General features: G+C 64.7%; 1 protein-coding gene across 4 annotated transcripts; it reads right to left on the bottom strand.

Moving 5' to 3' along the window:
- Window positions 1-233: 233 nt before the first annotated feature.
- LINGO3 (leucine rich repeat and Ig domain containing 3) lies at window positions 234-15,126 on the bottom strand. 4 transcript variants are annotated; one of them, XM_047707316.1, is made up of 3 exons: window positions 15,025-15,082; window positions 5,723-5,977; window positions 234-4,427 (listed from the first exon to the last, which is right to left on the bottom strand). In XM_047707316.1, exons 2-3 carry the CDS (start codon window positions 5,740-5,742, stop codon window positions 2,603-2,605), a joined length of 1,845 nt encoding a protein of 614 aa, XP_047563272.1. In that variant the 5' UTR covers window positions 5,743-5,977; window positions 15,025-15,082; the 3' UTR covers window positions 234-2,602. The 4 variants fall into 4 exon arrangements, with proteins under 4 accessions (XP_047563272.1, XP_047563263.1, XP_047563280.1 ...); XM_047707307.1 differs by lacking the exon at window positions 15,025-15,082 and adding an exon at window positions 6,828-6,926; XM_047707324.1 differs by lacking the exon at window positions 5,723-5,977 and having other exon boundaries at window positions 15,025-15,126.
- Window positions 15,127-24,432: the final 9,306 nt, after the last annotated feature.

The raw sequence follows: 24,432 nt of genomic DNA, 5'->3' as shown, positions 1-24,432 counted from the left end.
TGGAAGGAGTCAACATGGGCTCTGGGGAGCAGCCCCCGGAACAGCATGGGCGCTCCCGAAGCAGGACCCGAAGCCATCACTGCGAGCCGTTCCATCTCCCGCGACGCAGGGCCGGCTTTGGAACTGGAACCAGATGGTTCCCCCTGGGGACCCCAGCAGCCACTCCTTCCTGCCCCCACTCCTCCCGTGAGCGTTGAAAGAAAAAAAGAAAAAACAAAGCCCCAAAGTCTGTTATTAAATCAGCTTCATTTTTATTGGGTTCCAACCAAACACAGCAGGAGGGGGCTGGGGGCCTGGGGGTTTCCGGGTTCATGTTGGGGTGGGAGGTGGGGGATCCCAGGGCGCCGCCGGTGTGCGCATCCTGATGCTGCTGAGAACACACCCCTCCCTTCGCTGATGATGCTAAAGGCACTTGGATGTCATTTTGAGGGGCCCTTGGGGTTGTTATGGCAACCAAGGTCAGGAGGATGTGAAGGGAGAAAACCAGTCGGTTCTGCCCAACTCAGGTGGAGTTTGGGGGCACCGGACACCCCCTTCGGCCGTCGCTACACCCCGCCATGAGTGGGGTTGAGGCAGGTGGGAGCAGGACCAAGGCCTACCGTGTCCAGCCACATAGCCCAGGAGGAGGGCCAGTGTCCCCTCCAGGTTCTGTCTGAATCCTGTGCTCAAAACCCCCAGGCTTGGCCCAGCTTTTTCTCTGGCTTATCTCAGAAAGATCTTGAAGGATCCGGGATCCAGGACAACCATCAAGCCGGTCCGTGGACGTGGCCTCAGATATGTGCAGCTGTGGATTTGACCTCAGACCTACGTTACAGACGAGGACCCAGGGTCCAGGGGTTCTCAGCCATCAGCTATAATTGCACACCTGGAAAGGAACAGACCTGGTTTCGAGCCTTCCTACGAGGTCCTTAAGAATACTGTCCTATCCTCCTGGGGGGAGGCCAAGCTCCTTACTAGTCGAGGGGTCCACAGTGTTTCCTGTGCCCCTTCCTCAAATGATGCCCTGTCACCTGGCCCAGGTGGAGGTGGGGGCAGTAATCCACCTGGCAGAGGCAGGGTCATGGATGGACCCCGTGTGGTTCCTAAAGATTTTTGTAAAACATCAGCTCCTGTTGCTTACCCCCATTGATGGGGAACTCACTATCTGAAAAGTAACAGGGCAGTAAGCTTAGGGGAGTTCTTCCTTAACCCGAGCTTCCGTCTGCCTGTGGCTCCCTTACCCTTTAGCCCTAGCTCTGCTCCAAAGTGGCAGAGACTGCACTTAACAGGGACCCTCAGAACCTCACACACTCTCTGGCCTCATTCCCCGCAGGTGCAGTGGGTCACAGCGCTGGGCCGGGCCTGGTAGGGCTGCACTGGGGCCCCTCTGAGGCTGGGTGAGGGGTCGTGTAGACTCAGGACTAAAGGTCACTCCAGCTGGCCTGCTGGAGGGGGACACCCCAGAAGCCATGCTCCCCAGCCAGGGGTCAGGACGGCTGCCCCTCCTGTGTGGCGCGGGCAGAGGAGGCAAGTGGCCGCTGTTGCGGGTGGCAGAGGAAGTGGGGGAGACGGCTTCTGCTAGTGGGCAGCCCACCCTGCTGGGCTGGTGGGTCTCGGACTGGGGGAGAGTCTGGGGGCAGGGGCCCAGACTAGCCTGTTTCGTGCTGGGCCCCCAGCGGGAGCACTGCCTGTTCTGCAAGACCTCAGTGCAGCTCTGACACTCCCCCAGAGACAGCCAGTCAAGCAGGAGCTGAGTGTGAGCTGAGTGTGTCTCAGCTATGATCTGTGCACATCCCAGGTGTGAGTGGCTTGTCCCGGGCATGAGTTGTGCTCCCAGGAGAGCCCTGGGTCCCCATGGCGAGCTCTGCAGCCTGGGGTGCGCGTTCAGTGTCAGCTGGGTCTAAGCTGGGTGTGTCTTGAGTGTGAACTGGATGTCGTGTGTGAGCTGAGCGTGGCCTGGTTGGGAGCTGTGTCCCAGGTGTGAGCCGAGTGCAATCCCAGTGTAAGCTGGGTTTGTCCCAAGTGTGAGCTGAGTGTCTCAGGGGTGGTATGCGTGTGTCCCGAGTGTGAGCTGGGTGTGTCCTGAGTGTGAGCAGGGTATGTCCCAGGTGTGAGTTGTGCTCTCACAAGAGCCCTGTGTGCTCGAGGTGAGCTCGGCAGCCTGGGGCGCCGGTTTAGGGTCGGCTGGGTTCTGTTTTGGAGCTGTGTGTCCGAGAGTGTGTCCTGGGTGTGAACACCTGTGTGCTCGGTGTGCGGAGTGCAGTACCCGTGCATGCCTCCCCCGGGGGCTGGGTGCCCCCCCCCACGTCCTGGATGTAGGCCATCGTCCCTCCGGGTGTGAGCGGTGTCAGGGGCCCCCAGCTAGGGGTAGGGGGGTGTGAACCATCTGCAGAGAGGGCTGTGGGGGTCTCCAAGCTCCCACCCAGCTCAGGAGGGACAGGAAGACGGGGTGAAACCTTTAGAAAATGCTCGAGAAACTATGCAAAAGATGAGTCCTGATGAAAAAACAGTCCTGTGTGCGGGTCCCTACAAAAAAGGGGGTAAGTCGCGTGGGGCGCCGGCGGCGGGCGGCCTCTGGGAAATGCATAGGTGCTCCTGGGACGGGCCGGCGAGCGCGGGGCCGTCAGATCATCTTCATGGTGAACTTGCGGGCGCCGCCCTGGCCCGCCGCGGCCGCCGGCCCGTCCACCTTGCGGAAGGAGTACTCCACTGAGAAGTGGTTTTTGTGCTGCCCGCGGCCGCGGCTCCACACGAAGAGCAGCAGGAAGCAGAAGAGCACGACGCCCAGGAAAGTGATGCAGCCCATGGCGGTGGACACGAGGATGGTGGTGAGGTCCAGCGGGAAGCGCGCGGCCGCCTGCGTCTCGTTGCGGCCCTCGCCCGGGGTCCGGTTGGCGGCCGGCTCGGGCTGCACGCTCAGCGTGGCGAAGTAGGTGTCGTTGCCGCCCGCGTTGCTGGCCACGCACGTGTAGGTGCCGCTGTCCTGCGGGCGCGCGCCCCGGATCTCCAGCGTGCCCCCCGGCAGCAGGTGCGCGCGGCCCGCGCTGTCGGCGGTCACGGCGCGGTGGCGCGGCGTCACCCAGGCCACGGTGGGCGCGGGCTCGCCCTCGGCGCGGCACTGGAAGCGCACGTCGTCGCCCGCCGCCGCTGTGACGCGCTGCAGCCGCCGCTCGCGGATCTTGGGCTTGCGGCACACGAAGTACTCGAAGAGCACCGAGTCGGGCAGGCTGCGCAGCGCGTCGCCGCGGACCTCGGCGGGGGTGGCGCAGGCCGGCAGCCGCCCGTCGAAGTTGAGGGTCTTCCGGCGCTGCACGATCCAGAGCAGGCGGCAGTCGCAGGCCAGCGGGTTCCCGTCCACGCGCAGCGTCTCCAGCGTGTTCACCGAGTGGAAGGTGCTCTCCTCCAGCGTGGACAGCAGGTTGTTGGAGAGGTTGAGCAGGCGGATCTGCCGCAGCCCCAGGAAGGCCTGCGGCTCCACGACGGCCAGCAGGGCGCCGGCCAGGTGCAGCTCGCGCAGGCGGACCAGGTCGCGGAAGGAGCCGCGCGGCACCGTGCTGATGGGGTTGTGCGACAGGTTGAGGCAGGTGAGGTGGGCCTGGTGGCGGAGCGCGGCGGCCGGCACGGCGGTGATGTTGGTGTGCGTGACGGACAGCGAGGTCAGGTTGAGCCCCTGCAGGCTGCCGGCGCCCACCTCCTCCAGCAGCGGCCAGTTGTCGATCTCCAGGTGCAGCAGGCCCGGGAGCCGCCGGAAGTTCTGGTCCTCCAGGGCGGCGATGGCCAGGTGCCGCAGCCGCAGGGCGCCCAGCCCCCGCAGGTGGCCCAGCGACTCGCCCGACAGCGCCGTGAGGTTGCAGCGCTCCAGGGTTAGCTCCTCGAGCGCCAGCAGCCCCGCGAAGGCCCGGCGCGAGATGAACACCAGGTGGTTGTCGCCCACCTCCAGCCGGCGGAGGCTGCGTAGGTCCTGGAAGGTGTAGTCCAGGAGGATGACCAGCTTGTTCTCGCTCAGGTCCAGCAGCGTGAGGTTGTCCAGGCGCGTGAAGACCCCGGGCGGGATGAGCTTGAGCAGGTTCCCGCGCAGGCGCAGGACGCGCAGGCGCGGCAGGTTGGCGAAGGCGCCCGGCTCCACGTGCGCGATCACGTTCTCGCTCAGGTCCAGCTCCTCCAGCAGCGGCAGCGCGGCCAGGTCGCCCGGGTTCAGGCAGCGGATGCGGTTGCGGCTGAGCTCCAGCAGGCGCGTCTCGGCCGGGATGCCGTCGGGCACGGCGGTGAGCCGGCGCCGGGGACAGGCCACCGCGCGCGTCTGCGCCGTGCACTCGCAGCGGGCCGGGCAGCCGCCGGCCGGCGGGGGCGCGGCGGGCAGGAGCAGGAGCTGCAGGCCCAGGACGCACAGCCAGCAGGTCATGGTGCGGAGCGTGGGCCTAGGGCCGCGCCAGCATCCTCGTGGGCACCTGAGGGCGGGGCAGGCATTAGCACGCGGGGCCCACCGCCCTGACCCCGCTGCGCACAAGACGCGTCCCTCCGCAGAGGGCCCCGCACGAAAGCCAGTCCACCCGCGATCGCGGCGGCCGCCCTCCTAATGACCAGAAAACGGAAACTGCCCAAACGTGCATCCGCAGATGCGCGGACACACACAGCGGGTCCCCCATGTGTGGGAGCGTCCCTCGGCCACCAGCCGGAGCGAGGCGCCCCCACGTGCGGCCCCGGGGACGACCCCGAGCCCACGGTGCTCAGGGAGGGAACCAGACACAGGAGGCCACACGGGATGTGTGAGTCCACCCGTGTGACACGCCCAGACCAGGCTCCTCCCCGGGCGGGAAGGGGGCTCCTGGGGGCCCGGGGCTGGGGGAGGGGGTGGCTGATGGGGATGGGGCTGCTTGGAATGTTCTGGAACTAGCTAGTACTGATGGTTACACAACTTTGTGAATACACTGAAAGTCACCAAAATGTACCCTTTAAAAGGGCAAATTTTATGTTATGTCCATATTATCTCAATAAAAACATTGCAAGAGAAAGCACTTATTGAACTGGAGAAGAACTTCACAACATAGTGTACAATTTTGGGGTAACCCCCCAACAACTTATTGAGTGCCTTCTGTATACAGGCTCGGAGTCTGCTGAAGGGTCAGGCAGCTGGAGGTCCCGCCCTCCTGGGGTTTGTTGACATCCTCCCAGCCGGGTGGCAGGTGGCCTCAATATTCTCCCTGGCTACCCCCAGAGGCCTTCCTGGGGCCCCGCCCATGCTGTCCTCCCTCTTCCCTGTATTTGTGTCTACACTGGTCCAACCACCACATGAAATTAGGACGTAGCTTAAAACCCCAGTCATGTCTGCGACCTCCCAGGGGACTTTCCAAGGCCTTTGTCTTCATCACTTGGACTTCCCGAGAGCCCAGGACTGTGCGTGAGACCTGGCACCTGCTGGGGGAACACCAGTGCTCGATCCACACTGACAGCAAGTCCAGGGGACATACCCGGACGCTCTGGAAGGAAGGGTGGGCGGTGAGGGTGAATGGGGCTGCTGCCGCAGACTGGCAGAGGCAACATCTGAGCTGAGACCCGGCAGAGGGCTGGCTTGCCTCCCTCAAAGAGCCATGTTTGAGTCTTAGCCCCTGGTACCTGTGAAGGGGACCTCGTTTGGAAACAGGGCCCTGCAGATGTGTTCAGTTATGATGTGGTTCTATTGGGGTCAGGCAGCCCTACAGCCAGGGATGGGTGTCCTTGTAACCAGAGGGACAGGGACACGCACATCGATGCCAAAGGCCACATGAAGACAGAGGCAGGGACTGATCTGGTGTGTCTGTAAGCCGGGAAAGCCAAGCATTGTGCAGAGCCACAGAAAGCTGGAAGAGGAAGAGGGGATCCTCCCCGGGGCCTTCGGAGGGGACTGGGTCCTGTAACACCCCGATGTCAGACTTCCGGCCTCCAGAACTGGGAGAGGATAGGTCTCTGTTGTTTTAAGTCCCTCCGCGTGTGGCATTTTTGTTGTGATGGCGACAGGCAGCTAGGAGAGACCCAGTAAATGATTGGGAAAGTGCCCATGGTGTCTGGGAAAGGGAGTGCCAGGCTGGGGGAACTGCCAGTGTAAAGGCCCTGGGGCAGGAGTGGGTGCCGGCAGTGGGGGAGGGAGCCAGCTGGCGTGTGGCATGGAGCCTGCCCGCCCCACCGCCCTGTGCTCTTCCCTCCACTCTTCTCGGCTGCAGCCAGACCCTGGGGGTCGAGGTGGGGCTTGGCGCCGAGGGTCCAGCCAGATGGCAGCTGGATGGGGGCTGCCCACTAGCTGGTCAGCTATTTTTGGCCTCGTAGCAGCTGGATCTCCCCAAGCATCCCCCATGAGAGGCTGCCTGTTTCCACACTGTTCCCACAGGACCGGCTGGGCAGGGACTCAGGCTCCAGGTTCTCCATCTGCTGGACATCTGGGAGGCCGGCTCCCGCCTTCCCAGACTCCTCGGGGAATGAACAAGCCCAGAGCCCCTGGTCCCCGCCTGCTTCACGCCGAGCATGAATCCCATGTAACGGGCTGGGCGGGGAGGGTCTGCACTTTGCAGGCACAATCCAGGTAAGACGAGGTCACCCTGGGCTCAGGTGGCCCTCACCCCATGACTGGTATTTTGATACAAATGGGAGACATGGACACAGATGCACAGAGCAGAGGCTTCAAGACAGTGGGTCGGAGGGTGTGGCTTGGAGCCACGGGACACCGAGGACCACCAGGAACCCCCGAGAGCTGGAAGATGCCAGGAAGGATCCCCGCCACCCCTAGAGACTTGCGAGGGAGCCCAGCACTGTGGACAGACCCCTTGAATTTGCTGCAGGGTCATTGGAGATAGAGAGAAAAAGAAACTGGACCTAACCTCTGCGTCCATCACTAGGGGATTGGTTAAATTATGGTCTGTGTCTGCTGTGGCATCGAGGAGATTCCCGTGTACCAGCAGAGGAAGACAGCTGAGATCTAGTTAAACGGAAGAAAAATGGAACTAACCAGTGTTCATCAACAGGGGATCAAACAAGTGGCAGTCCGTGGCTGCTGTGGAACCTGGGAGACGTGAACACACCCGCCGGGGAAGACAGCTGAGAGGCACTTAGACGGGGGTTAAAAAAATCTGGGTTGTCAGCGACAGACTGCACAAATAAAATGAAAAGAAACACCAAACTGAATTCTAGATGCTCCCCACCCCATGCCTGGGATTTCACATACCCCACGGAACAGCCCCGGGAGTGGCGGGAACGGAGCTGCTCACGGCACGAGGAAACCAAGGATCGGTGGGTCTTGGCTCCTGGCCTCCAGCAGGGGACCAGGAGGGAGGCTGTGGGAGGGAGTGGGAGCCGGCCGGCTGTGCCCTCCCACCACGGCTGTCCTTAATTCTGACCGGGAGTTGCAGGAACACAGTCTCTCCCTAAGGCAAACTTCCTGCTGAGGCTGTTTTTCTAGGTCATTCTGCCCATGTTGTTGCCCAGCACGTGGGGAGGCTGGGTCCCAGGAGGGGACAAGAGAGCTGGAACGGATGGTCCCCCACTCAGCTGTCCATCTCCCATGTCTGGCAACTTCCTACCTTAAACTTGCCCCTGACTCTGAGCTTCCTCCCAGGTCCCTGCCCCAGCCTGTGCTGTTCCCTGTGGTCAAGGGGTAACTGTCCTCGCCCTGGGAACTAGGGACAGGGCCTCAACAGCCTGATTCAGGGGGACTTGGGGCCCCTCTGGCTTTGCCCCAAGGAGGGAATGGGTGGTATGATTCAGCACCAAATACAGAGTCCTTGTGGGGACAGAGTTGTCTGGTCTGTTCTTTCTGCAGCGGAGAACCGTGCCCCCGTCTGGCATATAATGAGGCCCCAAGGCTCGGCACAACCTGCCCCATCCTCTCCCTGCCCTCCCCTTCTCCCTCTCTCCCCTGTGCCCACTCTGTTCCAGCCACCTGGGCCTCCTGGCTGTTCCTCCCACACACCAGGCCTGGTCCTGCCCCAGGGCCTTTGCATGTGATGTTCCCTCTGCCTGGAACACCTTCCCTGAATGGCTCCTCCCTGACTTTACTTGGGTCTGGTTTTGTGTCACTTCCTGGTAACTCTGTACTACAGTCCTTGTCCTAGTCTCTCTCGATAAAGTAAGCTCTGTACCCTGCGTGGGTCTCGAAACCACGGCCCCAAGATCAAGACTCTCACTCCACTGACAGCCAGCCGGGCGCCCCCATCCTAGTCCCTCTGAATGCCATCGAGACCCTTGCTTGTCGCTGGTCTCCCGTCTGCTGGACCGTGAACGCCGCCGCCACCACCCTCAACACGGCAACACAGCGGAGCCTCGGCTCTGGGCCGGCCCCGGTGCAGGGTCTCCACCGGAACCCCACCGCATGGGGCACCTCGCCGTCGCCCTCCCTTCCCAGTCGGGGACACTGAGTAGCACAGCACCTCGGGGTGGCGGGAGACCGTGTCGGGGGGCAGCGGGCAGCGCGTCCAGTCGTAGCCCAGAGCACAGCGGTTGCCGCCCGGCTTTTTAAAAGGACGATTTAATCGAGGGCGGCTGACAGCAGTGGTGCGTGGGTTTCAGGGGAATCTTGAAACGGTTTTTATTGTGCATAACGCTGGGCCTACTTCTGGCACCTCAGAGACACGGCCATGCAGCTGCCCCTCGGTCCGCGCTTCTGTCCACTAGTCAGTCAACGAACAGCTGCCCGGTGCTGAGCCAGACCCGGTGAGACGCGGAGCCCGGGAGACAAAGGGCCCCGCCCCGGAGCCGGGTGGGGCGGGGGGAGCTTCATGAACACCCCTGGCTCCGGTCGGAGAAGGACGCCAGGGGAGGGACGGTGGGGCCGCAGAGGGGTTCGCAGGCTCGCCCCGTGGAGGGGGGCGGGGCTGAGCCCGTGGTGGCAGGAAGGGGGGTGTGCGCCCACAGACACCCTGGGGTGAGGCCCTGCGGTTCGGGCAAGACGAACACGGACGTTGCCCGTTTCTTAAGCTGTTTCTAGGTCGGAAAGAATTCTTCTTACACAAGAGCTGGCCCAGAACACGGATGAGGACAAAACCAGGAAGGAAGGACTCGGCGGCCGGAGGGGGGCCCGGTGGGGGCTGGCAGGACGCTGGGGAGCACCTCACCCGCGTCCCTCACCTGTTACAGGACGGCCGAGCCACGGCGATGCCCCTGACGGGAGCACAGCTGGCCCTCGGCCGCGGGCCCCTCCAGCTGTGACCCAGCGTGTCCCTGACCGTCCCTCAGGCGCGGCCGTCATTGCCTCCACAAGGCCAGGGGTGAGGCAAGCCAGGGGTATGGCGAGCCCGGGAGGGACCCTCATGGGCCTGTGTCCTGACCCTGGGTCCCGCAGTGGGGTTCCCATCCAGCTGGAGGTCTGGGCTCCCATCCTGCTCCTGGGGGTTCTCAGGGCCCTGTGCCCACTGCTCTGCAGGGCAGAGGTGGGCGGGAAGGGCAGCGGGCACAGCGTGGACAAAGGCCCTGTGGTGGGCTGTGGCTGACAGGGAAAGGAGGGCCCTGTTCTTACCCTTTCTCTGCCCCTTGCCTTCTTCCCAGGGCTGGGGTCTTGGGGGACACACGCTCCAGACCCTCCCTCCCTGCCCTGGGGCCGGGCGCCCACCAGGGCCTCTCCTCCTGTCCCTGTCAGCTGACGACTCTCGGTTTTCTGTCTTGGGCAGCACATCTCCCCCGAGCTCCAGTCCTGGGGGCCCGGCGGCATCCCCGACCTCTCCTGCGAGGTGGCTGCAGTGCCCCCCACCCCGCCCCAGCCCCGGCAACGGGGAGCCGTCCCCACTCCACCCCCCGTCCCGCACACGCTGGAATCATGGCAACCCCCATCCCCAGCCAGGCCACTGGCAGGTGCCATCAGCTGCACCTCCAGATGCCGGCCTCTCCTGGCACCGCCAGGCCACGGCGCGGGGCAGACCGCTCCCACCGAGAACCCACCTCCTTCCTTCTTGTGGCCTCAGTGTCCCACCTGCAGAATGGCCCTGGGGGCGGTCAGAGGAGACCTGCACCACAGACGTGGGGCTGGGGTCGTTCTCTGGGGGGCCGAGCCTCATCCCCGGCCTCCACCCACTTGTAGGCCAGGAGCGCCACCCGCCATGACCACCACAGGCGTCCCCGCACGGGGAAGTGGGGCACCCCGGGGTGAGAGCCCTGTCTGGAGGTCACACAACACATGGCAGGCACACGGTGCCCCCCCTCCCCCCGGAAATCAGCTCACCATCAGTCTGTGGTACACACGGGGACGCAGAGGCCCAGAGAAGGGAAGGGACCTGCCCAGGGCCACACAGCAGGTGACGAGCAGATGAAGGCTCAAGCCCAGGACGCCGTCTCCTCTTCTCCACAGCTCTCCCAGGGCCAGGGGACCCCATCCCCCACGGAACTGTGACATCTGCGTGCTCCGAAGACCCGTGTGTCAGCCGGGCAGGACTGCAAGGCCCCCAGCACCGCCGCGCCCTCCTCCCACCCCACAGGAAGGCTTGGGGTCGGCAGCACGGGGAGCCGGGCGTGCGGGCTGCCCCAGATGAAGGTCCCTGAGGGCACTGTGCTGGGTGCTTGACACTCAGCCTGGGGCCACCCAGACCCCCTCACAGAACCAGGCCTCCTCCCCCCGCATGCCCCAGATGGACAAGCCAGCACCGGGGACTGGGAGCACAGCCTCGTCTGCCTCCTGTAAGCCAAATCCCACGGGGGCGGCCTGGCCCCAGCATCCCAGTGGGCAGATGACCTGTGTTTCCCGGACAGCGCCCCACTGCTGTGACAGGCTGTCCACGGGGCGGCGGTGGTCACCGGGGACCCGGGCCGGGGCGTGGAGGCACCCTGCCACCCACTCACACTCCGGGTGTCCCCTTCTCCTCCTGAGACCTACTGCGTGCGTGCCACGCTCCGACTGGTGCCCGGCCCCCACTGGCACATTTTTCCCATTTCAAGTTTTTATTTGTTTCAGTGCCTTTTAGCGCATTCCCAGTGTTGGGCAACCATCACCTCTATCTGATTCCAGAACATTCCATCAGTCCAAAGGAAACTTCGTCCCCGTCGGCCATCACTCCCCAGCCCCCACGAGCCCTCTTCCCGGGCGTGGAGGAGTCTGGTCTAGACGTGTTGCACATGTGGACTCACAGCACGTGTGGCCTCCTGTGTCTGGTTCCCTCCCCGAGCTCATGTTGGGTGAGAGCGGACAAGGGTCAGGAAAGTGAACACACAACGGCTTGGGAAAAGTGGGGGTCTGTGGCGGTCTGACGCTTTGTCCAGCATGGCCTGGGGGCTCTCTGAGCCCAGATCTGCATGGGAGGCGGGGGTCAGCCAGGCGACAGTCTGGGAAATGGTGTTCTGAGTCGAGGGACTGTGGGAGCCAAGTCGCTGGCATGGGGACAAGCCTGGTGCCTGAGGCGCAGCCCTGAGGGGCTGGTGTGTGTCTGCGTCTGGGGGCTGGGAGCCGGAGTTGGCCAGGGTGGAAGCCCGCAGGGCTTGGACCCCGCCGAGGGGCTGGGAGCCCAGGCTGAGCGCGGCCGCCGTCAGGAGGGGCCTGGAGCAGGACCACGGGGCGTCTGTGTTCTTCTGAAGGTGCGTCCGCTCTGTGTGGCCTGACCTCGTCGCCCTGCAGCCCCTGAGTCCGGACCGTCCTGCCTACCCCACAAGGTCTTGACAGCGGGCTCTACCCTGTCCCACTCTGCCCCCGCAGCGTGCTCAGAGGTGGGTTGCTCTGGGGCCCGGCCTACCCCGCAAACACAGCGAAGGACCCGCCAGCCTCTGGGGCGGGACAACGCCCAGTCCCGTCAGCGCCCGCAGGCTGCCCCGCATCCCTCCCTGCACCCACCTCCCCAGGCTGACTGCAGGGGGAGGGACAGATGCTTTGTAGAGAAGGATCCTTCCAGAAGAGTCTGCCCTGGGTGCTGGCTGGGGTAGGAGCCTCGAGTCCTCGCTCGGCAGGGGCCTGCCCGCACTCACTCACTCCATGAGCGCTTCAAGGGCACCTGCTGGCTACGAGGTGCTATTCTCCCTCTCCAGGGCAACGGCTTTGAACAAAAGAGACAAAATCCCTGCCTTTCCGTCTACGGGATAAACAGAAGAAAGAGGTAACAGAGAGGCCACATGCAGACCGTGCTATGAAGATCAACGGGGGGCGGGCGGGGTGTGCAGGCAGTGGGACGGCGGGCGCCCCGAAAACGCGGGGAACGTGTGCCTGTCACCCTCTGAGGCCAAGAAGAGGCAGTTTGCCAACGAAATCAAGGGTAATGATGAGCTGACCTCAGACGGGGAGACTATCCTGGGATCCAGGGGGACCCGACGTCCTCTTGAGAGAGCGGCAGAGGCAGAGACCGGCAGACCCCGGGCCGCGGGCAGGGAGGACGGAGGGGGGCTGTGGGGCAGGGAAGGGCAGGAGCTGGGTCTCCCTGGTCTCCCTGAACCCTGGGGGGACCAGCCCTTCCTGCGCCGGGGTTTTAGGCCGTGTGAGCCCAGTGTGTCAGAGAATTGGAGTGAGTGGTTTTAAGCCTACGCAGGTGGCTGTTTGTGACGGCGACCCCAGGAGACTCATGCAGGCTGGAGGAGGTGGTCTGAGCCAGGCCAGGCCTGGCCTGGCCAGGCCCCCCCCGCGCCTCCCACCCACCTGCTGTTCTGCGGAGCTTTATCCCAGGCCATGGGATGCTGAAGATTGCCTTGGGCAAGGCCCAGCCAGGCCCCCCTGGAGGCAGCAGCTGAACCCACGGGGGTGGGGTGGGGGAGGTGAGAGAGATGGTGGAAGCTTGACAGCGGGACCCCATCGCCCCCCACCACAACCCGTTTCCCTGTCACAACAGGGACAGGAGGGAGCAAGGGAAACTGGGTTTGGCAGGAACTAGAAATATCCCCCATTTCCCATTTAAGCTTCTAGACAGACTGGGGGGACCCAGCCGCAGCGGCACCGGCCCTCCGGGGCCTGCATTTGGGAACACACTGCCGACCCCCCCATCCCATTTGGTGCATCCTTCGTCCTAGATCCAGGCCCTCCTGGGGCTTTCATCCATGACAATTCATTAAGCCCTAATTAGCCTCCGTCTGCTGTTAGTCCCTTAACTTAACTCTTAGGGGGGCTGGGGGGCCTCCCGACCCACTTTCCTTGCCAGCCTACACACGGGCGCTGCCAACTACCCTCTCCAGGAGAGGTTTCTTGATCTAGAACCGTTCTTCGAATGCCCACCATACACTGAGGCTGCTCACCCGCTGGCCCAGCCCTGAGGGTGGGAATAATAAAGCCCATTTGGAGAAAAAGAGACTGAGGGTCCGAGTGGTCCAGCTCACCTAGCGTCACGAAGCTTAAGGGTCAACATTTGAACGTGGGTCTGATGCCAGCTCCTTTCAATAAATTCCAGGGCGCTACTGGAGGGCAGAGGGTGCCCTCCTGTGGCCCAGGATTGACACGTGGTGGTGGGTGGCCGGGGGCTCACCGGGCACAAGCTTTGCTTGGAGAGCCCCCGGGGAGGCTGTCTACCTGGTGACTAGGTGGTGACTCAGGGGAGCCCAGGAATGACAGCACGGGGGAGAGCAATCAAGTGGCTGCCTCACGTCGCTTTCTGGGCCCACTCAGTGAGGCACCTGCAGATCCCGGGCCTCCGCTGGGGTGGCGGGGAGCAGCCGCCCCCATTCTGTAGAAGAGCACACTGAGGCCGAGTGGGCACAGGGCAAGTCTGCCATCAGGGGACACCGAGCACCAGACCAGGGCCCGGCGTGCATCCGCGCACTGTCACATCGGCCTCGGCCCTGGATTCCTGCGAGGGTCTCTCCGATGCCCCACGTCACCAGCTGGGACGCAGAATGGAAGGAAAGCCAGGATGAGAGCACCGGGTTTAGCCCTTCCGAAGCCCTGTCCCGGGACTGGGCAGTCCCTTGCTGTCACCCTATGTCCTCCGGGTGGAGTGCAGGAGCAGGGTCTGTGGGGGAAGCCTAAGCGCTCTGCCCGTGGGCTCTTCGCGTCTGGATGCTGCCTCAGCTGGCTGCTTTGGCTCAGAGAGGCCCAGAGCCCGCCTGGGCTGAGACTCCTGACAAAGACAAACCCTTCCTTGCTCACCACCTCGTCCACACTGAGACCTCGTGTCCTCCACCTTCTGTCACTCGCATGCCACACCCTTCCCAGCCTCCACACTTCCTCCAGGGAGCCCTCCCGGATTGCTCCAGGTCTCACTGCTCTTTTGGCCCAGAGGTCCCCCATCAAGTCCCAAATGGTCCCTCGGCCTGCTGCCACGTCACACAAGACACCCTCCCTCACACCCTTTGCCAGCTGCAAGAGGTTCTCAACCACCTCAGGACACACACGGAATCACCAAGGTCTGCTTGTTAATAACGCAAGGTCTGGGGCCCAAACCTCAGAACTGGGGGGCTGGGGTACCTGTGTCTTTAGTGCCCAGAGCACATGTTAAAGAAACCACTTATTAAGGCTCCCCAAAGTCAGGACCGACTCTTTTCTTGGGCCCAGACCAAGGCACAAGCCGCTGTCTGCCCCCCCCAACTTGTTGAATGGAGCTCGGTGGTCTCACTGACCAGCTCCAGAGGCCCAGGGGGCACCCAGGCCCAGCCTGAGGGGATGAAAAGAAGCTTCTCACCACGTCTTTGGTGTCGCTTGGACATAGGCCCACAGTGCAGAGGGCTCAGCCCCATGCCCCCAAATACCTCCCCGCCAGGCTGAGCAGTCCCCAGCCCCCAGGACGGAGCCTGTCCTGATGCGGACCCCAAAGGCCCCCTTCTCCTTCTCGGCATCTCAGCACCTCCAGGCTGAATCAGACCCAGCAGCAGGAATGAAGCCTTTATCCTCATGGTCCCCCAAACCACCCCCCAGACCCAGTCAGTGCTCCCTTCTTCCCCCATGGAAGGGGGCGCATCCTTCCGGCTGTCCCCACTGCCCCACAGAGCCGCCCAACCCGCTCCCCGCTCCCCAGTGCCCCAGGGGACGGGAGGGGGCCCCCAAAGTTTCCAGGGGGAGCGCTGGGGGTCTGGCGGAGAGCCATGCCCCCAGGAGGGGTGCGCGGGGCGAGCGCCCCGGGGGGAGGAGAGGGGCGCGGGTGGGGGCTGCGGGGCGCGGGCGGAGCGGGGTCGCCGGCCCTCGCGGCCACTCACCTGGGCGGCTCCGCCGCGGACACGGCGCGGGCTGCGGCGCGGGGGCCGCCCGGAGCCGACAGGAGCCACCGCCGCCGCCGCCTCCCGGGCCGCCGTGCGCGCCCCCGCCGCGCGTGCCCGGCCGCCCTCCCCGGCTCTCGGGGCGGGGGCGCGCGGGGCTGCGCCGGGCCGTGCGCGCCACCCGCTCGCGGAGTGCGCGGCGCCAGGGCCGCAGGTGTGCGGGGCGCGCGGGGCCACGTGCGCGCAGGTGCGGGGCCGCGCGCCAGGGGGGCGGGCAGGGTCCGGAGCAGGCCCGGGAGCGCGAGCCGTCTGTGCGCACCCGCCCGCGTGGGCGCCGGTCTGAGGACCCGCGGGGCCGGGGCTCGGTGGGGCTGCGGACGCCGCGGTGCGGGAAAGGCCGGGGCGCCCTGGCTGCGCGCTCCGGGACCTGCTCCCTGCCCCTGTCTCGTCCTCAGGCCCGGCCTCCCCACCTGGCTCTTGGACGCCTGCCCCAGCACCTTCCGCCCCAGCCAGCTCCCCGCGGGGCCCAGAGGAAACTGAGCCGCTGGGCTCCGAACGACCCTCGCTCCTCATTGCCCTCAGGGTCTTGTCTAAAGTCGGTGTGTTTCTGGCTCTGCCGCATCCCCTTCCTCCCATTCTCCCCCGCACTGTCCCCAGGGAGGGCCCCTGCTCTTCGCAAGCCCTGCTGGCCCGCCTCAGGGCTCTGCACCTGCTGTTGCCTCTGCCTGGAGTGCCTCTCCCTTCATCCTTCCTTGGCCGGTTTGTCATCACTCGTGTGTGTGAGGGACAGGGCCCGTGGCCCTGGCCCGCCACGCCCAGTGAATGTTGGGTCTCCTTTTGCACACTGTGACTAGTTTGGGGCCTGTGGGTGCCCCTCTGCTTGGGAAGCTCACGTTCGGAGGGGGCCCACCCCATCTGCTGAGAATCACGGGATGTCCCTGTGCAGGCTCCCGACTTCCGAGCCCGGGGCTGGGATGCCCCGGCCTCTGCACGGAAGCAGGACGGGGCAGCAGTGGGATTAGGAGTGGGTTCCCTAACCTGCAGGACAGGCCTGCCCGGCACCAGCCAGGGCTGAGCCCAGACCCACGGAGGGGACTCACACTGTGGAGTCTGGCAGGGCAGGGGGACGTTACTACAGCTGGGGGTCGGGGGGCGAGGATGGGTTGGGGCACCCCGTCCCCCATCGTGCTAACACCACCAGTGCTCAGCTCATTTGACACTCGGGCCCTTGGTGGCTTGCTGTGCTCATGGTCCCCTTCCCATTTCACAGATGAGCACACTGAGGCTGGGAGACGCCCTTGCCCAGGGAGGGGCCTGCAGAGCTGCCTCGGCGCCGGAGTGTAACCTTGTACTCTCCCACCCCCGACTTCCAGGCCTGCAGCATCTTCCCGGTGGCTTGGCGTCCGCTCAGCCACCTGTGACTCAAGCAGGCTCTGTTCCCAGACTGTCGCGTTGGCTGGAGGCCCAGAAACTGCATCTCAGGAGGCTGCAGGCCAGGCCCCCCACAGGCCGGGGGTGGGGGGTGGCCCCTCCCTGGCCGCAGAGAGGTCCAGAAGGAGGATGCGGGTGGCCCTTCCTCGTGGCTCCCCACCCCTAGGCCCAGCCTAGAACGCTGTGCAGAGCGGTTGTCACGAGGGACCTGCTGTGTGACCTCAGGGTGGTCACTTCCCTTCTCTGAGCTTCTGTGTCTCTCTTTTGATACCGGCCTCTGCTCCTCGGGGCCCTTGGAGGAAAGCGTCATTGAGCGCCTACTGTGTACCAGGCCAGGTGCTGGAGGGAGGAGACTCTTGGGGAAATGAGGGGGCTAACTGCGGCTGGCGGGGGAAGCAGATACATGAAATAATCATGAAGCGGGGTGGAAAGCTCAGCAGACACGGGCAGGGCCCAATCCGGGCAGGGGGCAGGGAGGCTTCCCTGAGGAGGGGCGCTGGGGGTGGGTCCTACAGGCCGAGAGGCAGCCTGGAGCTGTGGCCCGGGTTCAAATCCAGATGCTGCCGCCTCTCCCTGGTCCTGGGTCCGTGGGAGATCCCCCTTCTGCCAGCGCATTTGCGATGCAGGGGTCAGATGCTACCCATCTGCTCGGCCCGCAGACTCCACTGCCAATGACAGAGGGGACACGGGGGAATGGCCACTCTGCCCAGCTTGTGGTCGTGGCTCCGAAGCCAGCTGAAGGGCAGGGGGAGGCCTCATACCAGCGCAGCTCAGGACCTGTGCGGGGTTGTTCCCTCTGTCCACTGTGCCCTTCCCCGGATGCCCCCTGCTCCCTCCCTCCTGACTCCCGTCTCCACTCCTCCCCTCTCCGGGTGTCTCCCCCGTTGGGACACTGTGTGATTTACTGACTTAGTTTCTTTGTCGTGTGTTCCTCCTTCTTTATTGCTGTGGCTCGGGGACGCACACAGGAGGCGTCCCCTAGATAGTGTTTGCTCCCAGAGGTGGGGTTTCTGAGTGGGGAAGTGGTACCCTGATGTTCCTCTGCGCACCTACCCCATCCCAAAACCACGGCTTGTCTTCTCCCTTCTATCCTTGGCCAGCATCTTCCCACTCCCTGTCCCCAGGGAGCCCCTGGAGCACACAGTGGGTGCTCAGCAAACAGCTAGAACGCGCCCCTTGGCCAGTGCTGCTCCATTGCGTCTAGCAGGGTGAGGGAGGCCAGCCAGCATCCCCAGCAGGATGCTGTGGGCGGGGGGGTCACGGGGGATGAGGGGACCTGGAAAGCGAGTGCAGCTGAGTTGGGTGGAGCCTGGGAGGGGCGGTAGTACCTGGTTGCCAAGGTTACAACCACCTGTGCTGTGATGTTGCCATGGAGATGGAGCACCCAGGAGGAGAGCACAGCTTCAGATGCGGAAGCCATGGGAGGGGGTGGGGGGTAGGGAGGTGGCCTCCTGCCCAGGGGGGGTTCAGGGCTCTGGTGCGCCCCATAGGGGGTGTGCCTGGGTCTCGGGCTCTGCCATCTTGTGCTCTTGCCCCCGAGAAAGCCAGCGGGAGCCCTTAGGGGGCAGCAATTTTCTCTAAAATTAAAAGCCCTTCTCCTCTGGCCTCTCTCTGCTGCGTGCCCGCGAGGGAGGCTGTGGGGGCAAGTGGCCGGGGAACCACGGGTGTGGCCCCACGCAACGGCCTCCCTGTGTGACTGGGAAGGGAGTCATCGGTTCCTGAGGGGCAGACGTACAGCGACGGAGACCATCCCTGGGGTCCCTGCCGTGGGACCTTACTCTAGGGACCAAACCTCTCGTCAGCATTCACTTCGTCTCCCCACGCGGCCTGCGGAGCCCTTGAACCCACACTGGTCCGTCAGAGGAGTGCGCCCTGGACAGCAGCATCCAGGCGCAGCGAGTGTAAGTGGGTGCTGTGACGCCCACGACAGCTGTGGGGTCGGCAGGAAGGCCAGCGCTCCCGGGAGCCAGGATGGGGCCCGCGTCCTCAGGGCCGGCTGTGCTGGCACACGGCATGCCAGCTCCCACCGCGATGGCTCAGCGGGGTACCGCCCGGGACAGAGCCAGCCCTCCTGAGGGTGACAGGGACCCTCGCTGATCTGGAAGCCACTGCCTGAAGACCGTGGGAGGCTCTGCGTCCATCCCCAAGGACTCAGCCTGGGTCGTACCTGGAAACAACCAGCTCCGATGGGACAACTTGGAAAAGAAGAAGTGTATCCGCGTTTGTAGCCCTGCTTGGCCCCCATGGAAGCTGGAGGGCGGGGAGGTCTGGCCAGAAGAGGGAGGTCTTCCTTAGAACCCCACACTGCATATGGAGACCCCCTACGTCCTGGCCTCCATGCCCCTCCGCCCCGGGACAATCCCACAGATGCAAATTCCCAGAGAGGGAGTCCTCTCCCGCCCCCTCGGGGGACAGCCCAAGACCGAAGGGGACTCCCCATCACCTCCAGCCCTAGTTGGAGCCGCGAGTCCCTACCAGCTCATCTGTCCCCGTCCCTGGAGCCCAGTCAGAAGGAGCCCCTTGCCTGCCTGCCAACATGGTGGGATCCTCCGGGAACAACCAGAGTATGTCCCCTCTTCTGTGTCAGAGCAGCGTCCCGAGCGCCTGGGTCGTTCCAGGAGGACTTCGTGGCCCTGACCCAGGTTCGATCTCACCGGCAGGGATCCCTGGGTCATGGCTGTCACCCTCTGCTGGAACCCGGGGACTTCTGCATCCGGACAGGGGCACAGACCCGTGCAGGAGCCGTCCCCACCGTCCTGCCTGTGTGCACCTGCTGGGGACGGCAGCAGGACCTCAGACGGGCCCCAGGTGGACCCACCAGCCTGGGCAGCAAGGCCTGGCCCTCGGGGACCACAGGGCGCCGGGCCTCTGGGAGGACAGGGAGGGGCGTGTCTTCAAGCCGGGCGCCTTCCCTGACTTCCACCCTGGCCTGCCGCATCGTCGGGGGAGGGGGAGAGCAGAGCCGAATTACCTCGCCCATCCCCTGTCTCGTTGGAGAAACCACCTTGCGGCTCCCAGACCCTGGGCGGTGCTGGAACGTCCAGGCCCGGTCTTGGAAAGAGATTTTCTGTCCGCCCCGAGAGCTCCTGTTGGCCCCCCGGGGGGCTGGGGGCCTCTTCCGGGCCAGCCTCCGAGCGAGGAGCCCCGGCCGCAGGGATGGGATCCGGTGAGTCCTCAGTGTGCCACGAGGGGACCCCAGGACAGGCTAAGTTGTGACGCCGGCTGAAACTGCTCTAAAGGACAAGGGTGATTGGCCCGGCAAAGGCCAGCACCCTCGAAGCCTGAACCCCGCCCATAACAGACCCGTTCCTGAAGCGTGGCCTCCGGGGCCTTTCGGTCTCCCTGCAGGACCCCATCCTGCCCGTTCTGGAAGCCGACGGGGAGGACCGGGGGATCTGGCACCCCTGTGGGCCCCGCGGAGCTGCCATCCCCTCCACCCTGTCGTGCCTCCTCCCGGCGCTGTCAGCCCAGACACCCGGAGTCTCAGTACGTCTGCCGGCGGCTCAGGTGGTCCCCGTGGCAGCGTGGCTCAGCAGTGACCTCAGGTCCTGCCACAGGGACCACAGGGCTCCAGGGACAGGCCCCACCCGCCAGGCCATGCTCTCACCAGAGAACTCAGGGAGCCCCCACAGCCTGTGGGTGACCCGCTCCACTGTCACCCCCCAGGAAGGACCGATGTCCCCCGGAACCAGGGCAGAGAGCTGCCCTGACACAGGCCCGGAGTCCCCAACAAGGACCCGCCTGGGACAACGTCCCGAGCCTGGGAAGACGGGCACTTCGGGGGTCCCTCGGGCTGGGAGGATTTTCCAGGGTCTGGACTCCAGGGTTTGGGAACTAGCCAAAGCCCTGCAGGAGGTTTTAAGAGGCCCAGACCCCGACCTGCTTGGACAAAAGGGCAGACGATGAAGTGCCTGGGGCCACAGTCCCCATGGGGGATGCCTGACCTTGAAGAGCCCCTCGCCTCACTCATATCCGAAGGGCAAGTGGTGGCCGAGGGGTAGTTGGCCGAGGACCAGGACGGCGCGGGGCCCACCGACGGCTGCAGTTTCACAGAAGCAGGACCTCCGCCAGCCTCTAGCGGCGGGTGCCCCGCATCAGCCCCTCTGCCCGGACGCCGGGCCCCTCCCTGGACAGAGCCTTGGGACCAGGGAGGCTCTGAAGAGTGGACGTCCACCAGCCTCGCAGAAGGTGCCCTCTTTCCTCTGCCCCTTGCTGCAGTCCTCAAGGCAAGGGGACTTCAATGGCCAAGAGCTCCCTCTGCACCCCCCTCAAAGACCGCCATCTCCTGCGAGCAGAACCAGCAGGGGTAGCAGACCCGTCATTGTCGCCGCAGCCCATGGAGGAGGTCGAGGGAGACCTCCAGGTCTGTGGGGCGGCCGCCAAACCCAGCCCCACCGCCTCTCCTGGGGGGTGCCGTGTTGCCAGGTTCCTGGGCCTTTCTCGCTGCACCCACCGCCTCTCCCTGGCCTCTTCCTGACCACGCACCCCATCCTGATGTCCACTCCCCAGAGCCTCAAGTCCCGCACGAAACGCATCTCCTCGTGCCTGGGCCAGGTAAACCTCTAGCTGCCGGAGAATGGCAACACTGAAGGGGACCCCCAAACATGGCGAGCCGAGATGTCAGCTGCTCCCCGCTGTCCCTCCAGGGCTCCGAAAACCTGGACGGGGACTTCTGGGGTCCCAGGCAGGTCAGCGTCCCGCTCGCTCTGAGGTCATCACAGAAGAGGGACTGTCGCCCAGTCCTTGAGGGGAACATCAGAGGTGGCGGCCAGGCAGGTTCTAAGAGGACGTCCGCAGGCCAGCAAAGGGGGGGCCAGAGGCCGGTCCCGACGGCCCCACACAAAACCCCAGGAAGCCAGGTCAAACCAGACAGGCCCAAGACCAACAAGGCAGAGGCCCTGACCCACTGAGGGAGGAAAGATGCAAAACCTGCTCCCAAAGTCCCCCCCGAGTAACAAATGTTACCCCCTCGTTGGGGGTCTGGTCACAGGTAGACCCACACCCCCACTGTCCCTGGAGACCCCCACTCTCACGTCTGGGAGCACACGCGCTTCCATGAACCCCACCTGCTCAGCTCAAACTCCGCGTTTGTCCTTGAATGTTACTCAGGAGGAGACAGACCGGGAGCCTCCAGGGACGCCTTTGGGATGGGCCAGGTGGAGGCCTCAGGGCCGGGGTCTCCCCAGGGCACCAGGCCACAGCTCCTGGTCTAACAGGGAGGCCGTGGGGCGGCTGTGCTTGCGGGTGGTGAGGCTCTGGGTGAGCTCGGCGCTGGGAGCAGCCGGTCCGGGGGGCCAGCCCCGAGCTCAAGCCATAACCCCGTGGATGTGAGAGCCCCCCCAGGCTCACCCTGCGGGCCAAAGCCCCTTACACCTGGGCCCCCAGCTGAGCCCTGTGCGGGTTCACGGGCAGGAGGCCTGGACACGCACAGGGACACCCGGATGCCACGGGGCCTCCGGGCTCTGCAGCAGATGGCCCCACGCTGCAGCGTCTGGGTGCTTCCGCGGGGGTGTGGTGGTCGAAGGCAGGTCCTTCCTTGGCCGTCGGGGGCGGGAAGGCACCCGCAGTGCGAGAGGGAGGAGATGGCTCCCCGTGAGCTGCTGGGGCCAGGGTGGGCTGGGCGGGGGTACCTCCTTCCCCCGTGCGCCCGTCCCCGACACGCATGTCACCCACCCCGCTTTGGCCCGGGGAGAGGATGCTGGGGGCTGCCCACCCCCGGAGCCTCAGCGTCCTCATCTGGAAGCGGGGGCGTGACAGGGTCTGGGGAGGCCTGTGCCAGCCCGGGGTGTGTGAGCCGTTGCACGGGGCAGCCAGGCTGACCGGCCATAACCTCAGGATCCCGTCCACCTTTGGAAGCCTCCAGAATCTGCCATGTGGTGGGGTCCCGGGTCTCTCCGGCTGCTCCGGCCTCCAGCTGGGCCCCGCCCCTCCCTCCGCATGGCCAGAGGCTGCTGGCACCGTCTCCCAGAGTGGGGCCTCGGCGGACAACACCCGAGGCCTCTCGGCCAGCACCCGGAAGCCGCGGGCCGTGGTGACCGTGTGCACGTGCAGCAGCGCCGGCCCCTGGTCCGGCGGCCGCTGCATCTGCCCCGTGTGCCAAGGCCGGTGCGAGCAGCGGCCGGGGAGCTCGAAGGGCGGGATCTGGGCAGGGGGAGGGGGACGCCTCCCTGGGGCATGGCCGCCAGCTGGCCGGCTGGTGGGCCGGCTGGGGATTTATACCCCAGCCGGGAAGGCGGGAGGATGGGATCCGGTGTCACCGGCCAAGCTGCCTTGCCCTCATTTCTCCCCCCTCCCTGCTCCGCCTGTGCTGTCTCCCCACGTCCACCCCTGCGTCTCCCCGTTTCTGGTCTCCTACCCTGGCTCCTCGTGAACTATTAAAATTTCAGCATGATATTAAATATCTACTCTCTCGTGAGACGTCAGAACACGAACAAGAGGCCCACACCCCCTCGAGCACCGTCTTCGCTTCCAGGTCAGCACAATCTTTCCAGATCTTCTCTAGACCTTCAAAAGCACAGAAGCACGAGGCCTTCTCAACCACTCTCGTCCTGAGGAAATGGGGTCAGAGCAAAGGAATTGGCGTGCCCAGCTGTGTCACACTGTCCCTGAGTCTCAGGAGTGTGTCACTGGGTCACAAACACTGCCGGGCTCAGAAGCGTCCGACTGGTTTTCCCCGGGACGCTGCAGGTTGGCTGTGAATCCCTTTGCTGCTGTCACCTGGCTTACTGTGGGGGGCTTCCCCCCACTGCGGGGGCACCTGGGCTGGGGCTGTGAGACCCTCTCAGGGTTTTGGGCAGGGGCCTCGTTTCCTTCCACCGTGGCGCACGTCGCCGGGGAAGGTGGGCGCTGCAAGGCTCCTTCCACCACGTCCTGATGGTCAAAGCAGGTGCCCGGGTTCTGGGGGGTGCAGATGCCCCCTTTCGCTTGTGACAGCTGTGGAGAGCGAGTGGCTCTATCTCATCGCCCCACGTGCAGAGAGCTTCCTCTTTGCACAAAGTCACTTTCCAGTTGGTCGGAGGAAGCGGAGTTTACGCTGCAGACCCCCGGTGACGGGCAGCGAGGTTATTTCCAGTCTTCTACAAACCAGGTCAGACGGACTCTCTAGGGCAGATATGGTTACGTGGGACAGGCCCATTTTACTCGCCTGCTGGGGAATTCTGCCTGAGCCCCCAGGGGTGAAGTCTCCCTCTTTCAAGGGCCCCAGAGCATCGTGTTCTCGTTTTCAGACTTGACACAAAGCCCTGCGCTCTTCACCACTCCCTACACAGCGGTGGCCCAGCACCTGGCCTCAGAGTCACGGTGTGATGCCTTTCCTTGAACTTGAGAAGTGGGGCCTCAGAGAGGTGGGACCCATCCTCTAAACCACACAGCCACGGAGGGAGGGGGCTTGAGCCCTGCGCTCTGTGGCCACAGAGGGCCACTTCTGCTGCGGGGACACGGAGGGTGGGGAGCGGTCTAGAGCACGGGGGGTACAGCAGTGGGACAGGAAGCCAGGCTGCCCCCGGGGCTCTAATGTCTCGCTGACCTCCAAGACCTTGCTGCACACTCCCCCCCACCTTGGGGTCAAGGCTTCTGGGCCGACTCAGTAGTGACCCCAAGGTCTCAGCCCCGCTGGACGGACTCGGTGTGTGAGCAAGCAGAAGCCCCCGTGCCTGCGGGCTTGGCCCCTCCCCCACATGGCCTCACTGACCCTGTCAAACAGGCACCAGGGAGTTGCTCCCCTGCACTGAGGTTGGGAAGGCTGGACGCCGATTCTAGGTCACAGCCTGCCGCCCGCAGCTAGCCCTGCATCTGTCCCCCTCGTCCCCCCCTACCTGCCAAGCTGCTGAGGGTTTGGCTCTGGGATGAGGCCTCTCATAAGGGAGGCGGGGCTGCAGGGAAAGCAGGCGGGAGGGGTGAGGAGCGAGCACGGGGCTTGGCCACGTGGCGGACAACGAATTCTCCCCAGCAGCAGCAGCGGACACTGCCCACAGCCAC

Source organism: Lutra lutra, chromosome 1 (assembly GCF_902655055.1).
Source record: "Lutra lutra chromosome 1, mLutLut1.2, whole genome shotgun sequence".
NCBI lineage: Eukaryota > Metazoa > Chordata > Mammalia > Carnivora > Mustelidae > Lutra > Lutra lutra.
Note: the sequence above shows the minus strand (reverse complement) of the source record. Positions and strands in the feature narration are given on the sequence as shown.

Bases quoted from the DNA above. Each gene is read 5' to 3' on its own strand.
- LINGO3 (XM_047707316.1), bottom strand. From the start codon at position 5,742: ATGTGGCCTTTGGCATCGAT. The intron at 4,428-5,722 runs GTGCGTGTCCCT...CCCCGCCCTCAG, and splicing joins ATGTGGCCTTTGGCATCGAT to GTGCCCACGAGGATGCTGGC.